The 19,263-nt window shown below is 39.4% G+C and overlaps 2 protein-coding genes across 4 annotated transcripts; one reads left to right on the top strand and one right to left on the bottom strand.

Moving 5' to 3' along the window:
* The first annotated feature begins 1,847 nt into the window (after positions 1–1,847).
* Positions 1,848–12,622, top strand: smarcc2 (SWI/SNF related, matrix associated, actin dependent regulator of chromatin, subfamily c, member 2). Of its 3 annotated transcripts, none has more exons than XM_044024988.1 (26): positions 1,848–1,978; positions 3,230–3,349; positions 3,451–3,536; positions 3,671–3,752; positions 4,386–4,478; positions 4,673–4,742; positions 4,851–4,920; positions 5,134–5,209; positions 5,842–6,086; positions 6,203–6,327; positions 6,441–6,494; positions 6,619–6,656; positions 6,743–6,873; positions 6,946–7,017; positions 7,130–7,243; positions 7,755–7,908; positions 8,005–8,121; positions 8,204–8,266; positions 8,355–8,613; positions 8,876–9,037; positions 9,128–9,189; positions 9,305–9,425; positions 9,515–9,678; positions 9,779–9,913; positions 10,020–10,383; positions 10,969–12,622. In XM_044024988.1, exons 1-26 carry the CDS (start codon positions 1,868–1,870, stop codon positions 11,031–11,033), a joined length of 3,153 nt encoding a protein of 1,050 aa, XP_043880923.1. In that variant the 5' UTR covers positions 1,848–1,867; the 3' UTR covers positions 11,034–12,622. The 3 variants fall into 3 exon arrangements, with proteins under 3 accessions (XP_043880923.1, XP_043880925.1, XP_043880924.1); XM_044024990.1 differs by having other exon boundaries at positions 6,441–6,479; XM_044024989.1 differs by having other exon boundaries at positions 3,677–3,752.
* Positions 12,623–14,998: 2,376 nt separating this feature from the next.
* myl6 (myosin, light chain 6, alkali, smooth muscle and non-muscle) lies at positions 14,999–19,113 on the bottom strand. Its single transcript, XM_044024992.1, has 6 exons — positions 19,018–19,113; positions 18,674–18,701; positions 18,242–18,385; positions 17,106–17,279; positions 16,827–16,904; positions 14,999–15,361 (listed from the first exon to the last, which is right to left on the bottom strand). The coding sequence occupies exons 1-6, from the start codon at positions 19,018–19,020 to the stop codon at positions 15,333–15,335; spliced, it is 456 nt and encodes a 151-aa protein (XP_043880927.1). The 5' UTR covers positions 19,021–19,113; the 3' UTR covers positions 14,999–15,332.
* Between the last annotated feature and the right edge of the window lie 150 nt (positions 19,114–19,263).

The following is a 19,263-nucleotide window of genomic DNA, read 5'->3' on the forward strand; positions in this document are numbered from 1 at the left end:
TAAGCAGCCTTCGTGGAGGTGGTGTTTATTTCTAAATTATGTTTGATTTGATATGTATGGGATTTTTATATAGATATAATACTAACTCTGTGATGGACTTTTATTAAAACAAATACTTTGCATGAATAAATCAATGTGTGCAAGAACATAATGGATTGTGTTCACATTCCCGGGGTGAAGTGACTCATATCTGATGTGATTTTTCCAGGGCTGTGAAATCCAAGCGTGTATGTGCGTGCCTTTTCAGAGAAGAGTTGCATTCACATTGAATTCAGATGCAAGAAACCTACAGTTTTGAATGATGACTATCAAATCAGGATCTGTATTGAATCTGAAGTGAACGACAAGGCTGTTAGTGAGTGATTTAGCCTGAGAACGGCAAATCATTCAAATCATTGAACTAGGAGTCTTATAAACCTTCCTAAACATGACCCTCTTAAATGATGCACCAATTCATCTCAATTACTAAATGAATTGGTTATTCAGAGAATTAAACAACAGCTATTTTGATAATTGATTGACATGTGTGGATTTCCTGTCAGAAATAGATTTGTTAAAGAAAACGTAATGCTTCAAAATGTCACAAACAATTTTTTTGGTCAAGTGATAATTTATAATTAATTTCTTTTTTTTTTCAGACGATCACAGTTATCCAGCATGTGGGTGTTTTGTTTTGTTTTTGTCATTGGGGGCCTGTACGGAATCAATTTCACAATTGCATTAAAACAAAGTTTGACAAAAGTCATGAAAATTTACATTTTTCCCCATCATCCAACTATATGTAGTTTTCTTGTTCCTGTGACATGTGACATCCTGAATGATCATCCCTTTTATTAAACTGTCCTTTTAAAACAATCAATGCAATATGTTATTCTTTATTTAATAACCTCATTCTTAGTACAGTGAACAAGTCCAAAACAGATTGTTGTGCTTCACTGGTGTATATTAACTGCCTGTGAATAAACTGCATAATATATACTAATATTACACCTAAATAAATAAAAACATTTGCTTTTGAAATATGAACCATGAAGAACCCTCAGGTAAGTAGCAACCTTTTGATCATCATTGTCAGGACAAAAACGTATGGTGACTCCCTGAAGAGCAAAGGGGAAAAGAGAGTATAAATATTATATATTATATAAATATTATACAAATATTATTAGATGTTGTTGGGATGGTTAATAAGTGAGGGGCGGGCTAACGGTGGTTGTGATAGGGACTTGGTCCTTGTGTTTTTATGCTGTGAAGCACTTTGAGTTACACAAACATGATACAAATCGCTTGGTCCATAAAACCATAGAAAAAATGTTTTTCAGTGACTCTCAAACCTGGAAATGATGATGTCATCAAATGCCTTGTTTTGTCCACAAAACCAAAATGATTTGTGTTTGAATTATTTCTTTGGTATTTGGAGAAAAGAAACCAGATAATATTCACATTTAAGAAGCTGAAAAATCAGAGAAACTTGTTTTAATAATGAAAAATAACGACCCTAAAACTGATCAATCAATTATCAAAAAAGACGATTTATTTAGTACTCCATTAATAATCAATTAATAGTTTCAGCCCTAACATAAATAAAGTCTGATTGATTGATTATAATAAAATAATAATAGTAATAATTGTGGTATTATATTCAATTATTGGCACAACCTTTAGTTGCAATTGAGTAGCATTATCTATACTTACACTGGCTTTCACTATTTTCACTTCTCGTCTCTAAAATCAGTTTAAAAACACTCTCTACACCATTCTGCCCCCTGCTGCCCAATAAGAGTCGTTGCAGTACCTTGTCCAGCCGTTGTACTACCAGAGTGTGGCCGCTGGGTGGCAGACGACGTCGACTGGTTGTCTGCAAGCAAAGATGGCGGTGCGGAAGAAAGACGGCGGCCCGAATGTAAAATATTTCGAAGCGTCTGATACCGTCTCTCAGTTTGATAATGTCCGCGTGTGGCTGGGAAAGAATTATAAAAAGGTACTGAGCGCATGTCTTATAACCATAACACTGAGCTTACATTTTTTCTCTCTGAAATGTGGGCACTTACCCGCCGGGTATAGGCAGTGACAAAGAGAGGAGGGAGGGCGCTGCTGCTGCCGCTGCTGAGCATCCAGCTGTTTGATTCACTGGAGCCGGGAATACAAAAGGATGCTGAGCCAACAGTTGCAACAGATGCAGCCTCAAATGGCGGTGTCCCCGTATGATATTGTACCAATACCAGCCATACAGTGACACACAGACTGTCTGTGTGGACAGAATTTATTAAAAGGGGTTGTCTGTAGCCAGCTAGCGCGCTAGTTAGCCGACGGGCTAACAGTAATGCAGCTCAGATCCAGATGTTGGCTGTGTGGCGCGCCGAGCTCACTGAAGCCACATACTGTCTTGTAGGAAGAGTGAACCGGTGTGCCGATGTTTGTGGACGTTTATGTAACAAAATATCGTATTTATTCAAAAAGACGCCTGCAACAATAATTATTTATGACGATAAAATGGGCGATATTCATAATTTCGTTATAACACATCACAGATGTCACGCATAATGGTACTGATTTATTCTCTGTAGTGACACTGAATACTGTAATACCACTCAGCAGCTTACTCTAGTTTACTTTTGTGTCTGCTATAGAGATGGGACATGGAACGATTTTATCATACATTAAAAAAAAGTAAAAGGGAAAATGCATACTATTATCGTAATCGTAATAAAGTATCTTCAAATTCTATTATAAAGTGTAAATATGTGTATGTAACACCTATATATGATTTATTTATTTTATCAGTAATGTCACTGTACCATTAAACATTTTGTAACATGTTTTTGATACATTACAACACTTTGATAATCTAAGTGCCACAAGAGGGCGCCAGTATCTTTCCAGTCATTTACGATGATCAATTTTCTTACCCAAGATTCTAATATGCATCAATAATTACACGTTTTCGTACATTTACAACATTGAGTCACACTTTTTGGCAACACAAGTAATGATCGATGTACCCATAGCACCATTAGTTTTTATGTTTCCTCTGTATACATGTGCATGTAGTAAAAAGCATAAGGAAGATAGATTACGGACAGAAGGCTCCATGTGTCGATGTTTAAGATGCTACTTTTGCATGCATCGCATTAATAATTTAATTATGACAGGAAATTGTCCAATGCCTAGTCTGCTGTCCTGTGTGTTGCTCAGCTCTGACTGCTCCTCTATGTTGTTGCTGTCCCCTCAGTACATCCAGGCCGAGCCTCCCACCAACAAGTCTCTATCCAGCCTAGTGGTCCAGCTGCTCCAGTTCCAGGAGGAGGTGTTTGGTCGACATGTCAGCAACCCCCCACTCACCAAACTGCCTGTACGTCCCTTTACCCTCTCTGTATCCGTCTCACACATGCTGCACTCACATCACTTTGTTTCAGTGAGAAACATTGCCTCTGCTGTGTTTTGTGTCTCCAGATGAAGTGTTTCCTGGACTTTAAGTCAGGTGGCGCTCTCTGCCACATACTGGCTGCTGCCTACAAGTTCAAGAGTGACCAAGGATGGTAAGACTGTCTTTCCAGCTGATATAGATGTTTAAAAAAACTGATCAAATGAAATCAGATTGTTAAAGGTTCAGTGCTCAGGACTTTGGCTATGTTCCCGTTTCGTGTGTAACTCCAGTCTAATTTCCTGGTAGGCGCAGGTTTGACTTCCAGAATCCGTCAAGAATGGACCGAAATGTGGAGATGTTCATGACCATCGAGAAGTCGGTAGTGCAGGTGATTTTTGCCTTAGTGCTTTTATGAATACATATTTTTAAATTGTTGAATTAAATCATGCTGATATAGAGATTGTTCTCTGAATTTGTAGAATTAAACGGGTGATAACTGGTATTGTATGTGGTATTTTGTTTATATAGATTCACATATATTCAGACTCTGCTCCATTTATATTTTCACAATTCCCCTTTGACCCACAATTAATATTTATTAGTATAGTTTTTGGTGGCTCTGTGTGTCTTTTTTTGTTTGTGTTTCCACACTTGCCAATTTGACTAGCAGAGGCTTGTTGTGTGAATGGTGAAGTCTGCCAACTCTGATTGCCTTGTTTAGATTAGCTTTTGATATTAATTTTGCTGCAGGAACCAGAGCTAAATTCTGTCTTACTTCAGATGTCATTTGTCTTGTGTTACATAATTTTAGCAGTATTCCTGATAACCAGGCACCTTGACTAGTAATCCTACTTAATTAATCCTGCTGTTACACCACGAGATCCACCGGCACTCCTGATCTCAATAATCAGTGAAGACAAATAAGAAATAGATTATACACCAGTATTTTCTTGCATTTATGATTTCAAACTTCTTATTGTCTTAGTTGAATTTGCACAAATGATGCATTTCTTCATTTCAGAACAACTGCCTGACTAGACCTGTCATCTACCTGAGCTCTGACATAGAACCAAAACTGCTGGGGAAACTAAAAGACATCATCAAAAGACATCAGGTGTGTGTTTTTGTTAAAGTATTTAGATACTATAGATACTTTGAACATAGAATATGGTTTCATTTCATCATCTGCTTGAGGATGTTAGGTCACAAAGTATTTTTGTTTTAAGCTGTAAATCACATTTCCTTGTATTGTGTCCAATCAAGCAAAGATGTCAAAGCTTGTTTTAGATGTGTGAACATCTGTTTCAGGGCTCGGTGACTGAGGACAAGGCCTCCAGCTCCCATGTTGTTGTGCCTATTCCTACCAGTCTGGAGGAAGGTGAGCCTTCAAGTGTTATTCTTCAAACACAATGTGGTTGGTGTTTGTTGTGAAATCTGCTCATTCAGCTGCAACGTTTCACTTTTTAAATTTCTCTTGTCTGTCCAGAGGAGTGGGTGCGGCCCGTGATGAAGAGAGATAAACAAGTGCTGCTCCATTGGGGATATTTTCCTGACAGGTTTGTCCTGAGTTGATGCTCAGTTACACAGCAGCACCACACACTCAACAGAAAACGGTTGCCTGATCTCATTGTGGAAGCAAAATACAGTTTCCACGCAGTATCTGCTACTTTTCTTTTCTTGTGGCTTCTACCTGAGTCAGCTTTTACAAGCTCCAATTTGTATGTAAACTTAGTGGCTTGACTTTTCACCTTCTCCGTTTGGTTGTATAGTTACGACACCTGGATTCCAGCCAGTGAGATAGAGGCTGCTGTGGAGGATCCTCCCAGTCCAGAAAAGCCCAGGAAGGTACATACTATGTTATTATTTGTTATTTTCTCGGTTTATTCTCTTTTAACAATACTGATTCTTTGAGGCTCTACGATACTTGAAATGAGTAAAACCCTAATCAAAGTGCCATTTTATTGCCTTTAAATTTAAAAATCAGTCATGTTTCAATGGGGCACCATTAAGTTAAAATTATTTTTTGCATCATTTTAAATTTGGAAGACATTACTTTGTTTGAATTCAAAATAAATGTCTTGTGCTAAAGCTAATAGGGTATTGTTACTCATTTTGGTCTCCTGCAAACGCCTCATAGTGACCACAAATTCAAAGCAGCATCACAAGTTCTTACTTTGTATTCAGAGTATCAGCTCTCGACAGGACATGATGGTAAAATGAGCAGTAAAACATTCAAATTGTTAGAGCTGTATTTACACAGTGAACACACTGGGTGAGTAGTGTTAGGCACCTTCTCACTGTGTACATTTTTCTTCCCTCAGGCCATAAAATTCAAATTGACATTGTCAAACAATGTTTTTCTTGTAAATCATGATTACATGTTTGTCTTTTTAACACTAAACAAATTGCCAGAATTTTCCTGTAAAAAAGGTGAAACGTTTTCAGTGTTGGTCATAATATATGGTCTTTACTCACAGGTTCATGCCAAGTGGATTTTAGACCTGGACCAGTACAATGAGTGGATGAATGAAGAGGACTATGAAGTGGGCGATGGCTGCCCTAAGAGGAAGAGGATCTCCGCCAAGACCCTGACAGATGAGGTGACCACTCCTGACGAGCGGCGAGACAAGAAGCCCAGCAGTGCCAAGAAGAGGAAGCGCTCGCCGTCGCCCTCCCCCACCCCTCCCCCTCAGGAAAGCAAGAAGAAAAATACCAAGAAGGGGTTTGTTGCCAAGCGTCTCAATTCACAGAAAAACTATCCAATGTTGTATGAATTGTTTTTCAATTCTTATCAGCAACATTTAACATAATTAAACATTGTCCTTTGTGTGCTGACAGACCAACAACCCCGTACACCAAGTCTAAACGGGGTCAGAGGGAGGAGGAACAGGAAGATCTTAGTAAGGACTTAGATGAAGCGTCACCAGTTCCAGCATCTGAGGAGGGAAACTCGGCTAAAACAAGTACATAAGTCCACAAATGTGCCAAATACACACATTAATAAGCATATAAATCCATCACTTGATGGCCATTTTGGTTGTCTATCATTGTCTGACATTATACTTAAATTTTGCAGGTAACACTAAGAAAGACTCTGATTCAACTCCAGTCAAAGGTGGGACCGATATGGGTGAGAAGAAATGTAGATTATGTATATACTGACAGGTTATTTTCTGCTCTGTATATTCTCACCTTCTCCCAAAATGCACTTTCCCCCGTTCATCGGTTTTCTTATTTTTTTGTGATTTTAACAGACGAGCAAGAAGATGAATCTATGGAAATAACAGGCAAGGTGCGGTCATTTGTTAAAGTTGAAGAAGGTATTACTACTGCAGACAGTAAATCCATATATCATTTTGAGTGCGTGTGTTTCAACAGGAGGAGGAGGAAGGTTCTCCGAGTGTGAAGGGTGAACCCGTGAAAGGCTCAGACCTTCACGAGGATAATGTGACTGAACAAACCCACCACATCATCATACCGAGCTACGCTGCCTGGTTTGACTACAACAGGTAAGATTTATTTTTTTTCTTCATTCAAATGGTCTTCTTAAATTCCTCATATTATTGTTGTTTTCCCTCTAGTGTTCATGCCATTGAGCGCAGAGCCCTGCCAGAGTTTTTCAATGGAAAGAATAAATCCAAAACCCCTGAGATGTAAGTATGTGTTTCGTTGTTTTTATGAAGTCTGTTTATCTGATACACATTTACAAAAGAGTAGGTCAGGTTTTCTCATCTAAAATTCTGGTCTACTTCGATCCTTTGGCAGTTACCTGGCATACCGGAACTTCATGATTGACACCTACCGACTGAACCCTCAGGAGTACCTCACCTCCACCGCCTGCCGCAGGAACTTGGCAGGAGATGTGTGTGCAATCATGAGGTGGGTGGAGGCTGGATGTGACAAACATAAGACACACGGTTTTGTTTTACGTAATGTTTACATGTAGCGAAGTTTGTGCATACAAATGCATTATTTCCAACGGAAACACAGCAGATCCGCAGACAAACAAGAGTGAGATGGAAACTGTCCTTTTTTTCCCCACTCTTAAATTAACATTGAACTTCCCACAGAGCCCCTGAATCAGTTGGTGAAGGAGAGGATTTATCCAGGCACGACAATTGTTTTTGTTTAGATTTTTTTTCCCTTAGATTAACGTGTTAATTAATTCACTTAAGAACCAGCAATTTCAGTCATCTCATCAGTTCCCACATTTTAGTTGCTTTTAACAATGGGTGTGACAGAACCCTACAAGAGCCTTGGTTTAAAACACCCTTGGCTTCTTCCAAGCATTTAAAAAAACTCTTTAAGACAGTGTGTGTGAACAAACCTTTAGTCGAACGGATTCTGTAAAGACCGCTGTGCTGCTGTGCTGTGCTGTGCTGTGCTGCAGGGTCCACGCCTTCTTGGAACAGTGGGGTTTGATCAATTACCAGGTGGACTCTGAGAGCCGGCCTACACCCATGGGTCCTCCACCGACTTCTCACTTCCACGTCCTGGCAGACACTCCGTCCAGTCTGGTGCCCCTGCAGCCCAAGACATCCCAGGTCCCATAAGCACTCACACATATATGCACAAATAAACGTATGCAGACTGACTCGCATGTATTTTACATTTTCCACTCTGTCACTTTTTACCTTTAGACTCCTGCCACCCAGCAGATGATTCCCTTCCCAGAGAAAGTAAAGGAGAAACCTGCAGATCTGCAAAACTTCGGGCTGCGGACTGACATGTACAATAAGAAGACCGGCTCTGTAAAGGTACAAGTCCGGAAGGATGGATGGGTTAAGGATTTTGCCTGAGGTTTTTTTGACTCATTGTTTTTCATTTTTCTATGCACAGAGCAAGAGTGCAGCAAGCTCCATGAGGGATTGGACAGAGCAAGAAACACTACTACTACTAGAGGTACAAACATTAAAATGAACATGGCGGCAATGGTGTAAAAATAAATAAAATAATAATAAAAGACACACCTATCATTCTTCTTTCTCAGGGCCTGGAGATGTATAAGGACGACTGGAACAAAGTGTCGGAACATGTGGGCAGCCGTACGCAGGACGAGTGTATCCTGCACTTCCTGCGTCTGCCCATTGAAGACCCCTATATAGAGGACAGCTCTTCAACCCTGGGACCACTGGCCTTCCAGCCGATACCCTTCAGCCAGGCAGGAAACCCTGTCATGAGCACGGTGGCCTTCCTTGCCTCTGTAGTTGATCCACGTGTGGCCTCAGCTGCAGCTAAATCTGCTCTGGGTGAGAAGTGGTTTGATTTTAAAATGTAAAAAATGTCCAACAATAATATTTATGGCTCTTAACTGCGCATAGAATACATTTGTAAAGTTGGGGAATTGTGTACTGTGCACAATAGACAATTTTGACATAAAATACATGTTTTTCCATCTTGAGATCATACTTTGAGGATTTTTGGTGAAAAGAAAAAAAAAGTTGATTCCTGATGAATCTATCGTATTTATATCTTTAAACTGAGACTTCACATTCTGTCTCCGCCTCTTAGAGGAGTTTTCTCGTATGAAAGAGGAAGTTCCTGCCGCTCTGGTTGAGGCTCATGTGCGACGGGTGGAGGAGGCAGCGAGGGCCAGCGGACGCCAGGATCCTCTGTACGGCCTGGAGGGCAGCGGCATCGCAGGCACTGGCCTGGAGGAGGGAGACAGACTCGGTAGGTTGGACATACACACACGTACATGACTGATCCACTACTGCAAAACTGCAAGAAACCATTTCTGATTGTTTTCTCTCTCAACATTAGAGGAAAGCACTGATGAAAGCAAGAGTGACAACCAATCAAGTGAAGAGAAGAAAGAGGCCAAGGTATGATGCCTGTTCATTATAATACATACTCTTGTGGGCATTGAAAGTGCTTGGATTTACTTTTGCTAATGCAGGGATATGAAGCTTGTTGTGTTGTGTTTACTTCTCCACATAGGACAGCAAAGAAGGAGCTGCTGAAGAAGTAGAAAAGCAGGCAGAAAATGGAAAGAAGGAAGAAGAGAGAGGAAGAGAACCTGAAGGAGAGAGGGAGGCAGACAAGGCAGAGTCAGAGATGGGTATGAAAGTGGACATCGTCTTTTATACAGACATGGGAACAACTCTATTCTTGTCAAAGGTACAAACACTTGAACTTGTTTCTTTTCAGGAGATGGGGAGAAGGAGAAGGAGGGAAAAGAGGGAACAGAGGAAGCACAAAGAGAAGGAGAGAGTGAAGGAGAGAGGAAGGCCAAGGTAGAGCGTGATGTTGGAGAGGGCAACTTGGCCACTGCTGCTGCATCTGCACTCGCTGCTGCTGCTGTCAAAGCCAAGGTGAAGTTCATTTTCAGGTCTCCACACGGCTCTATCCTTCATCATCCTTTTTTTCTTACATTTTCTACGACACTGGTTTCACCTGCACTTCCTTTCACAGCACCTGGCTGCAGTGGAAGAAAGGAAGATCAAATCTCTTGTAGCTCTGCTGGTGGAAACACAAATGAAGAAGCTGGAGATTAAACTGCGACACTTTGAAGAACTCGAAACCATCATGGACAGAGAGAGAGAGGCTGTGAGTGAGAGATATAACGGATATAAAGCATCAGCAGACAATAGTCGGCATATTTACATTAAAAATTCCTCGCCATATTTCTCTGTGTGTGTTCCTGTGTGTGTAGTTGGAGTACCAGCGGCAGCAGCTGCTGGCCGACCGTCAGTCTTTCCACATGGAGCAGTTGAAATACGCTGAGATGAGGGCTCGCCAGCAGCACTTCCAGCAGATTCACAACCAGCAGCACAGCCAGACAGGGGGCGCTCATTCCAACCAGGCATCCTCAGCCGTGCCACCCCAGAGCCTGGCAGCGAATCAGCAAGCTCCTAGCACACCAGCACCACAGCCAGCCGCCAGCCCCGCACCGCCAGCCGCCACAGCCCCGCCTCCTGAGTCCCAACCACCTCAGGCTGCTAACACCTCGCCACCCCGCCCCCCAAGCCAGGCTCCAGCTTCCCACTCCAGCTCCACCCCTGCACCCGTACTTCATGGTGAGTACAGCCTCACTTTCATGACACTGTTCTTAAAATACTGTAATTGAATATTAGGAGTTAGTTTACTGAGATTAACAGTAGGTGGTGGAAAAGTCCAGGTAACCACAGAGCCAACTAAATAAGCATTATTCCCGATTAAAAACTGAAAAAGTGTTTTGTTGCTGCTTCCAATCTGTTATTGTAGAAATATTTGTCTACTCAGTCTATGAACTTTGTGATTTCTTCATCAGTCCACCCATTGCTCTTCTCATGTTATTTCTGATATTTTTTGTTCAGTTAATTATGGAAGCTGGAGTCACATTTCTATCATGATTTCTAAACGTCTTTTTTTTTTTTAATTTACCAAATCTGTTTCCACAGCATTTATTTGACCAGATAGTGACAGGAAATCTAAAAATGGATATAATCCAATAGCAAAATGAGGATTGAATGGTAACTTTGTGTGCATCTGGGGAACACCTAACCGTTACTTTAATCTTGGATTATTTTGTCTATAAAAACATCAAATGTGCAAAATCATCTTTGTAATCTTCCTAGCATTTTTAACATTTTTCTCCTGGTCCCTCTGTCAACTCCTCACAGAGCCCACTGCCCCTCTCTCTGGGGAAACACTCCACCCTGCAGCTCCAGTTCCCCCTCCACAGTGAGAGTTCAGTACATTTCCCGAGAATCCGAATGACTCTGACCACTTTGAATCCTGCCTGTATCACCTGAAATGAAAAAGTCGTAAAAACCGGAAAGGTTTTTTTTCCTATCAGGACAATTGATGTGAAAAAGAAAAACAGTAACATCTTAATCAAATCACCTCTACATTGACTGAACAGTTGAAAAAGAAAGTCCTTTGCGAATTGAATGGGTCAGTGAAGATAACTAGATTTTCATACTCATACGGAAGCTGTTCATCCTGTGATCAACTGGACAGCAACATCTCACTTCATTGTTTTAAGCTTCACTCCAGAAATCTGGTAAATGAAGAGTCGTACCAACATGCTGGCACTCAAGGAGAAAAAAAAAAAAAAGACTCATCTTGTGTTTTCAGTGTTTTGGAAGTTGTTGCATTTATCACAGCTCATGCTTCATATTCTCTCCAGAGTTCTCCCCTCGTAAATGTAGGTACTAATTAAAATATTATGTAAGAAGAAAATGCACTTTTAATGTTTCCTTAGGTCTCGCTGAAAGACTTGAAGCATCCATGAAATTGAACTTTAGCACTTACATTGTCCTTCTTTTGTCTTAAATACGTTTTCATACTGAAAACTTTGGAAACTTGATTGGGAATGTTTACTTTTTCCTCTCAATTTTTTTATTTGTGTCACATGGACAACAGTGACTCTACGGGGTTTTGCCTGAAGGTCACATAAAAAAAAAAAACAATGTCTCTTTCCAGAGAGACGTCTAAAGTGAACGAAAAATATCGAAATCAGAAGCGAGTCAGAAATTACATGACGTTTGTTTGGATCTAGTTTGAAGAAGATGTACTGTAAACTGAATTATCTGTTACAAAAACACCTTTTGTTGCCCTGTAAGGAAAAAAATATGGGAACTACTTACTGACAGTGTTAGGTCTTGAAAAGACCATGTTTTCATTATCTGTATGATGCCCCTTTTCCACAGCACTAATCAGTGTGTCAGTTTGGCACTTCAGTGTTACAAATCTAGATGAGCTCAAAGCATCCAGGTTGTAGTTTTGTGAGCAATTTACAAAAGGCAGTTTGGGAATAATAATTCCACCAGTGACCACATTTATGCTTATGAATAATTTGTTTTTGTTTTTTTTTTTATTGCAAAACCAAAATGTTTTATAATCACATTTATTCAGTGAGTTTTATTGTGTTTTTTGGGAAAATGAAGGGTAGTTTTGTTTCTTCTTTATTTGAACAGCTTGTTTTGCTGGTGTATTTCAAGTTACAAATGGAAGGAATGTTAATGCTGTCAAAAACAAGGGAGATCGCACCTTAAATGGCTGACAATGGAGAATTGTGTCCTTAATATCTGCAACAATATCCTCACTTTTTAATCCTATCAATTTTTATATTTTTTACTGTCCATTTTTCCATCTTCTTTCTTTGATATGTCAACATTGTAACTGTACATGATTACATTTGTAGCCTATATTTACCCTCTCCTGTGTAGTGTATGATTCTGACAGGTCAGTTGGATTTGTCCGAGATGTGACTGTGAGCATGTGTGTATGTAAACGCATGCCATTAAGTTCAGTAAACCATATTACCGTTCAGTTTTCTATTTCCAGTGCCATTTTGATTGAGTGTCACCTAGTTTGAAGATTTGAAAAGATGGCTTCATTCTACACATGGCACACGTCAGTGTCATGAAGTATAATCCATTTAAGAGGTGGAACTTTACAGGTTGTGTCCAACAAGCCAGTATTGCTGTCCTCACCACAGCGGTGAGCATCAATGGACTTCTTTTATCTGTGTTATTACTACAATTGTGTGGACTTTGTGATATGAAATCTGTGTCCGTTCAGTTTCTGTATGTTTTTCACTATGCTGAAGGTAGCAGCAGTTGCATTGGTTATTATATAGTAGAAATCAATTCTTTTTTTTCCTCAGTAAATCATCACATTAGTGCTGACAGTTACTCTGGTTTGTACGGGGGAGAAAAACAAGGAAGAAGAAAACATGGGACGATTCAGGTTTTAATTAAAAAATAATGTTGGGGGAAAAAATAAAGATGTGAAGAGTAGTGGATGTTGTGAGTGGTTTTATTCTCTTTTTTTTGACTTTATCACATACCTGAAGAGAACAACTAGTTTTTCAGAGAATAATTAAAGACTTTGACCCATTACAAGTAAATATGCAGTAAAATAGTAAATAATCACTTACTTGATGGCACAGTTGTCTTTGACTTCCTCAGTTTCAGGGTCAGTGTTGGTTCTGTTACACTGCCTTGACTCCTATGATCTGACCAGAGCCATCGTTAATGTGATTAGTAACACCTGTGCATTTCCTGCAAATGGCAGCTACACAAAGGGCCCATTTTAGCACCAGTAACAGGACTTCCACTGAAACCTGTCAGAAGGGGAACTCACAGGTGTCCTTAATAACATTAACGAAGGTCACCTGTGCTTTTACAACTCTGACAAAGTCAAAATGTTTCTGCTGTCGGCAGAGCATCTAATTGCATAAATATTATGATTCATGGTAAGCATTATCATTTAAAAAGTAATAACTTTCTTCATTAATTGTGCCAATCCTAATTTGTTTCAATATTTCCTGTCCATTATTGCTGGCTGTAGAGACAACTTTTGTTGAATACTGTCATACCTTTTCTATTCTAAATACATTTAGCATTTCTGTACAGCTAATAGTTATCACAGCATGTTACAATGCCATGTTTTCAAGTCATATTTTACTGCTTGTATTATACCTTTTAAGTCTTATATACGCTATATGGACAAAAGCATTTGGCCACACTTTCTTCAGCATTGTGCTACGGAAGGCAACTGGTTCCCTGCTTTAGTCCAAACTGAAAGACCTCAAAAGCTATTCAATCGATGATAATTCATTTTATTATTCATAAAGAATGAATTTATCTCCTCTTGACTCTTAAATGTGTGGTTTAGAGTAAAATGTCTCAATAATAGAAGGCGGATTGTAACATGTAGTACAGACATTCATGTTACATGTATGACAATACTATGCTATGACTATAAAGAATAAATGGTTTGAACTTCGGGATGAACTGGTACAGAGATTGTGAGCCAGACCTTCTTGTCCAACATCAGTATCTGACCTCAAACGCTCTACAGAATGAATGGATGAATGGAAACAAATTATCATTGAAACACTTAAAATCCTACTTTGTTTTACTTTAATAGTGGAGGATGATTTAACTTAAAGCTCCACTGAGTAACTTCTGTTATTCTCCTGAAAAATTACCAAGCAATTACTGCATATGTATTTAAATACATCATTACAGTTCCATTACAGTTGGTGTAATGGTCAGGTGTCTGAATATTTTTGTCCATATAGTACTTTTCAGTGATTAACTGATGTTTTGTAATAGATTAGAAAATATTTAATATTAGTTTTCATGACCTTTACCAATGTAGTTCAAACAGGATATTGTATGCGTTTCAAGATTCACTTAAAAACTGTTTTATTCCATTTTTAAATTTTTAAATGTCTTTGCCCTCCCCTACCTCTGAGATGCTACACCCTCACACACCTCCCCACTCACTCAGGTCAGCTGCTCCTCAGTGTGCCAAAAACGAAATCTAATGTAAGCTCAGTAAGGACCGTGCACTCACTGTTGCAGTCCCTAAAAAGTGGAATGATCTCTTCCCTGTCTGTTTTCAAAATCTATTCTTAAATGTAATCACTTTTCATTGGCCGTTGACACCATTTAAGTTGTTTTTGTTGTATGACTGTCACTTTTAAACATGTTTTGTTCTTTAAGTATGTTATTGCCTTGTGTGAGCTTTGTGTGCATCATTTCTTTAGAATGTACAGAACTTTGGTCCACTGTAGCAGTTGCTACAGTACTTTACAAATAAATTTGGACTGGGCTGGATTTGTAAAGGATTAAGTGTATCAACTATAAGCTATAAAGAAGTATTGAAGCAAAGACTGACAGGCTGATATGAATGTCTCTTTATAATTCAATTTTTATTGTGGAATGTTACATTTCACATTCTCATATCCCAAAAAAGAGAGGCAGAGAGTGGCTGATTGACAAAGGTGACAGAGTTAATCATCAAGTGGAAGTAACTGCCGATGAGACCAAACTGGAACATGAGATAAGATGAGGTCTAAAGGATTAAAAAAGGCACTTACAAAAAAAAAGTAAAGAAAAAGACATCTCAAAAACAAAACACACTTGTTGGAAATGGAATGATATGGATGGGAGGTCAAGACGGGACAAAAAGGAGGGAAAACATTTTTAGGAGTAACATTAAAGCTGGAAGTGTGTTTCAGAACTCCTCAACCGCTCATCACCATCCGGACAAGATCTGTCAGGAGAGAAACTCAGCTTTAGAATTAAACTTAAGCTTATTTTTTATATAGATATCTATCTATCTATCTATCTGTCTATCTATCTGTATATATATATAAAAACTACTGAAACAAAGAGCTGAGATATAAATTATATTAAGTTGCTGTTCTATTTTTTCAGTTTGTTATCTCGTGATTCATGGAATAATCATATGGTAAACTAGGACTGATCGTAGAACTCACGGACATGGAAGGGCCCTCAGTCTGTTTTACCTATTAGCATAACCACTAGCGGCTAACCTGACAGGGAGGTCATGTGATCACTAGGCCCACTAGTGGTCATATAACAAGGAGAACTTCTGCTGCACACATTTAGGGAATGTGAGGAGTTTCAGTGCATGTTTCACTGCTGTTCACTGCTCTACCACTGCATGTTGAGACAAGTGCAAACTCTCTCTCTGCTCTCGCTGAAAGAATGTGAAGCCTCTGGGCAGTGGCGACTTTCTGAGCTGTTACTACATGATGAAAACTAAGGAGGACTTTCAGGAGTTTGATAACAGGTATTCTGGATAGGCCTTTAAAATATCAGTTATTCCATTAACAGTTAAGATACTGGCAAAATATTTTTCTATCTACAATTGTCATTGCACATAACAATGTCATTCTTCCCAAGACATATGAGGTCACATTTTCCACATGTCATTGTAGATACATTATCTTTAACTCAGCACAGTATGGATTGTGGATATCTATGACTAACCTTTAACTATCTATAATATTTACAATTTCGTATCTGAAATACATATACAGACTCGGGCTGAATCATTTGAAATATTTTACAATTAAAGCTCCAGTACAACATTAATTTGTAATAGATTTTGAATATGATAGAACAAGTGCTCCACTATTGTAATGCAAGGATGACAAAGATATACATTACCATTACTTAAACCACCAAAAACAAATATATGCTGTATGACATGTGTCCTAAATTGCAGCTTTGCGATTTGCTAATTGCAAGACCTCAAAATACGGTATCCATTTGAAAATTATTAATTCCACAAACCTAAACCAGACTAGCTAATGACTCTACAGTACTGTGCAAAAGTCTTAGGCCATCATTAGATTTGTTGTTTTAGCAAAGCTATAATTATCATACAAACCAGAAAAAAATATATCATGATATACCACCTTGGAAAAACTGTATGCAGTTTTAAAAACACATTTTTCAGGAGAAAAACAGCTTCTACAGGTTAAAGTCAAGTATTCAGTGTGACAAGACAAACGTTCAGTCACATCATTCCAATCCAAATGCATAAACGATCACAGAATTCGACAGACAAGTCAACAAAACTGGTGGTGTCCTGAGACTTTTGAACTGTACCTCTGCTGTGTGACATAGACACAACATCTTACATTTTGTGTCATGTTTTTTCCATGCACATATTACATATTGTACTGTAAATACTATTATGGTTTTACCTTCATAGTTGATGCAGCCATTGGTATCCTCATGTCCCACTAAAAGAGTCTCCACCTCCTCCTCTGTCATTTTTTCACCTGGTACACAAACAATAATTGTTAACATTGTAAAGTTGCTGTAGAGAAAGGCTTGTTTAAATCTTCTCTGGCTGAGGAGGAGCACCTGAGGGGAGTTTACTCAACATAACAAGAATGACAAGAAAACAGAGCCGAGTTAGTTTGGATAATGTGATGAGGACTACCACTGTGTCTCTGTCTCACAGATACTTAAGGTCCTACCTAGTGTGCAGAGGACATGGCGCAACTCTGCTCCCATCACTGTACCATTTCCCTCTTTGTCAAACACCCGCAGGCCCTCTACCATGTCCTCAAAGGAGCCCTGGTCCTTGTTCTTAGCAATGGCCTGGAACATGGGCAGGAACTGCTCAAAATCCAGCACTTTGTAGTTCATCTCTGCAGGAATGAAAAACAAAAGAAAACATGAACGTGAAGTCAGGAAGCTTCTAAAGGGAATTGACAGTTCTTCTTGTGTTCTATCCCAGTATATGCAATAAATAACAGATCAAATGCAGATATCAGCACTGACTGAATGCCTATTTATCAGTGACATGTATCAATCATTGTAAAAAGTAGACAAAGGGTAAACTAGGAGGGAATTCTTGTTTTCATTCAAACTTTTCAGGACGGTGTAAATCATGTAATTCCACCAAATGGTACATTTTAGAATTTTCGGTTGAGTTTGGTATATTATGCAATTATGTGGATTTAAATTATCAAAAGTTGTGAAGGGTTACAAAAACACCGGTCCATACTGTTTAGGGTGGAGATGTAAATACTGCAGTCTGTTGATCATTGCCTCTGGGCAACAAGGTGAAGGGAATGGGAAAAACAAGACATTCCATTTTCAAATAGATCATGATACAATGTGGTTTGTGTTTTTTGTGTGTCAGTGTACAGAAGTTAACCATGGTCATGGTCTTCTCCTTTCACTGGAGTGGCTCAGTGGTTAAGACCGGTACTCTGTGTGTGAAAGACATCATGGCCGCAAGTTTGACTCCACCCCTGGCTGATTGTACTCAATTCCATTGTAAGTCGCTTTGGATAAAAGCGTCTGCTCAATGACATGTAATGTAATGAATTCATTGGCGTTAGACCTGGTTGACAGACAATTAGCAAGTCTAGTGCATACATCCACTTACTTACAACTAACTGTGTTAGAAGTAGCATTTGTGAACAAACTAACAATGGTCAACATTAGAGCCACATGTCACTCCCCCCTCTGAGTTAACTAAAAACAGAAGGAGACTTATTTAGCACAGGTATGAGCAGCAAACTCATAACTGAGCCATTTCTCTCTCATTGTAACAAGCCAGCCAAATAAATAAGGCATTAAAATAATTGGTTTGTCATTGTACCTTCCGATTTAGGGTTTCCCAGGACTTTGAGTACTTCAGCATTGTTGGGGTTCTGTCCAAGGGCCCGCATTACATCACCACACTGGCTGTAGTTGATTTTCCCTTCACCGGTCCGGTCAAACAAGCAGAAGGCCTCCTTAAATTCTGACATGGGGGACAGGTGGAGTTCAAATACAGCCCAGCAGTACATTAGCCCAATGAACATTACAGGGGAAACAAAAACATGAAGTCTAAAGCGTTTAGTGTAAAGCAGCTCATTCAGACCGTGTAATGATTCCTGCAGGAATCCAATGACAGCAGCTCCAGGATCACAAGTCATAGAGCCATTTTCAAAATCACAATGATATATTGACTATAGTTCACTTAATGGATTACAAAAGCATTGTATCAATAAGACAATCCGTTTTCGGTGGTGACCTGTCTTAAACTCACCGAAGATTTGGTCCTCAGAGAAGTCAGACTGGTTGAGGCAGAAAAACACACGGGGGGAGGGGATCGCGGTTGGGACGGAAATAAAGACACAAATTAGTTTTACATTAATCAACAAATGTCAAAGTTAATTCTCCAATCAACTCAAACGTGCCCTAAATAATTGTAGCTAAACGCTTAACGTTTTAGAGAAGGCCGAAGCACATACGCAGCTAGCTTAACATCAACTGGGTTACATTTGTTTATATTTATATATATAGAAACCATCGACGGATATTTAGTTTTCAAACTCTACGCTTTAAACTAACGAATTGCGCATAGCAATGTACAAAAACGTCCTCACTTACCATGTTTGCTGCTGGTTATAAAACACCAAATAAGGACAGGAGCGGCTCTGCTTTGGGCTGAGGTACTGACTCAAGTAACTTCCTCCTCCGCCACATCCCCGATGACGTCACTGCAGCTCGTAAACCACAGCCAATCACAAGCCCCGAAGCGTTTTTTTTTTCTTTTTCAAGAGAAGCAGCTTCAACTTGGTTTTGAAGGACAGGCGTGTAGCGACATCTAGCGATGAAACTACAGAATGCAGCTAA

Source organism: Solea senegalensis, linkage group LG4, assembly GCF_019176455.1.
Source record: "Solea senegalensis isolate Sse05_10M linkage group LG4, IFAPA_SoseM_1, whole genome shotgun sequence".
Classification (NCBI taxonomy): Eukaryota; Metazoa; Chordata; class Actinopteri; order Pleuronectiformes; family Soleidae; genus Solea; species Solea senegalensis.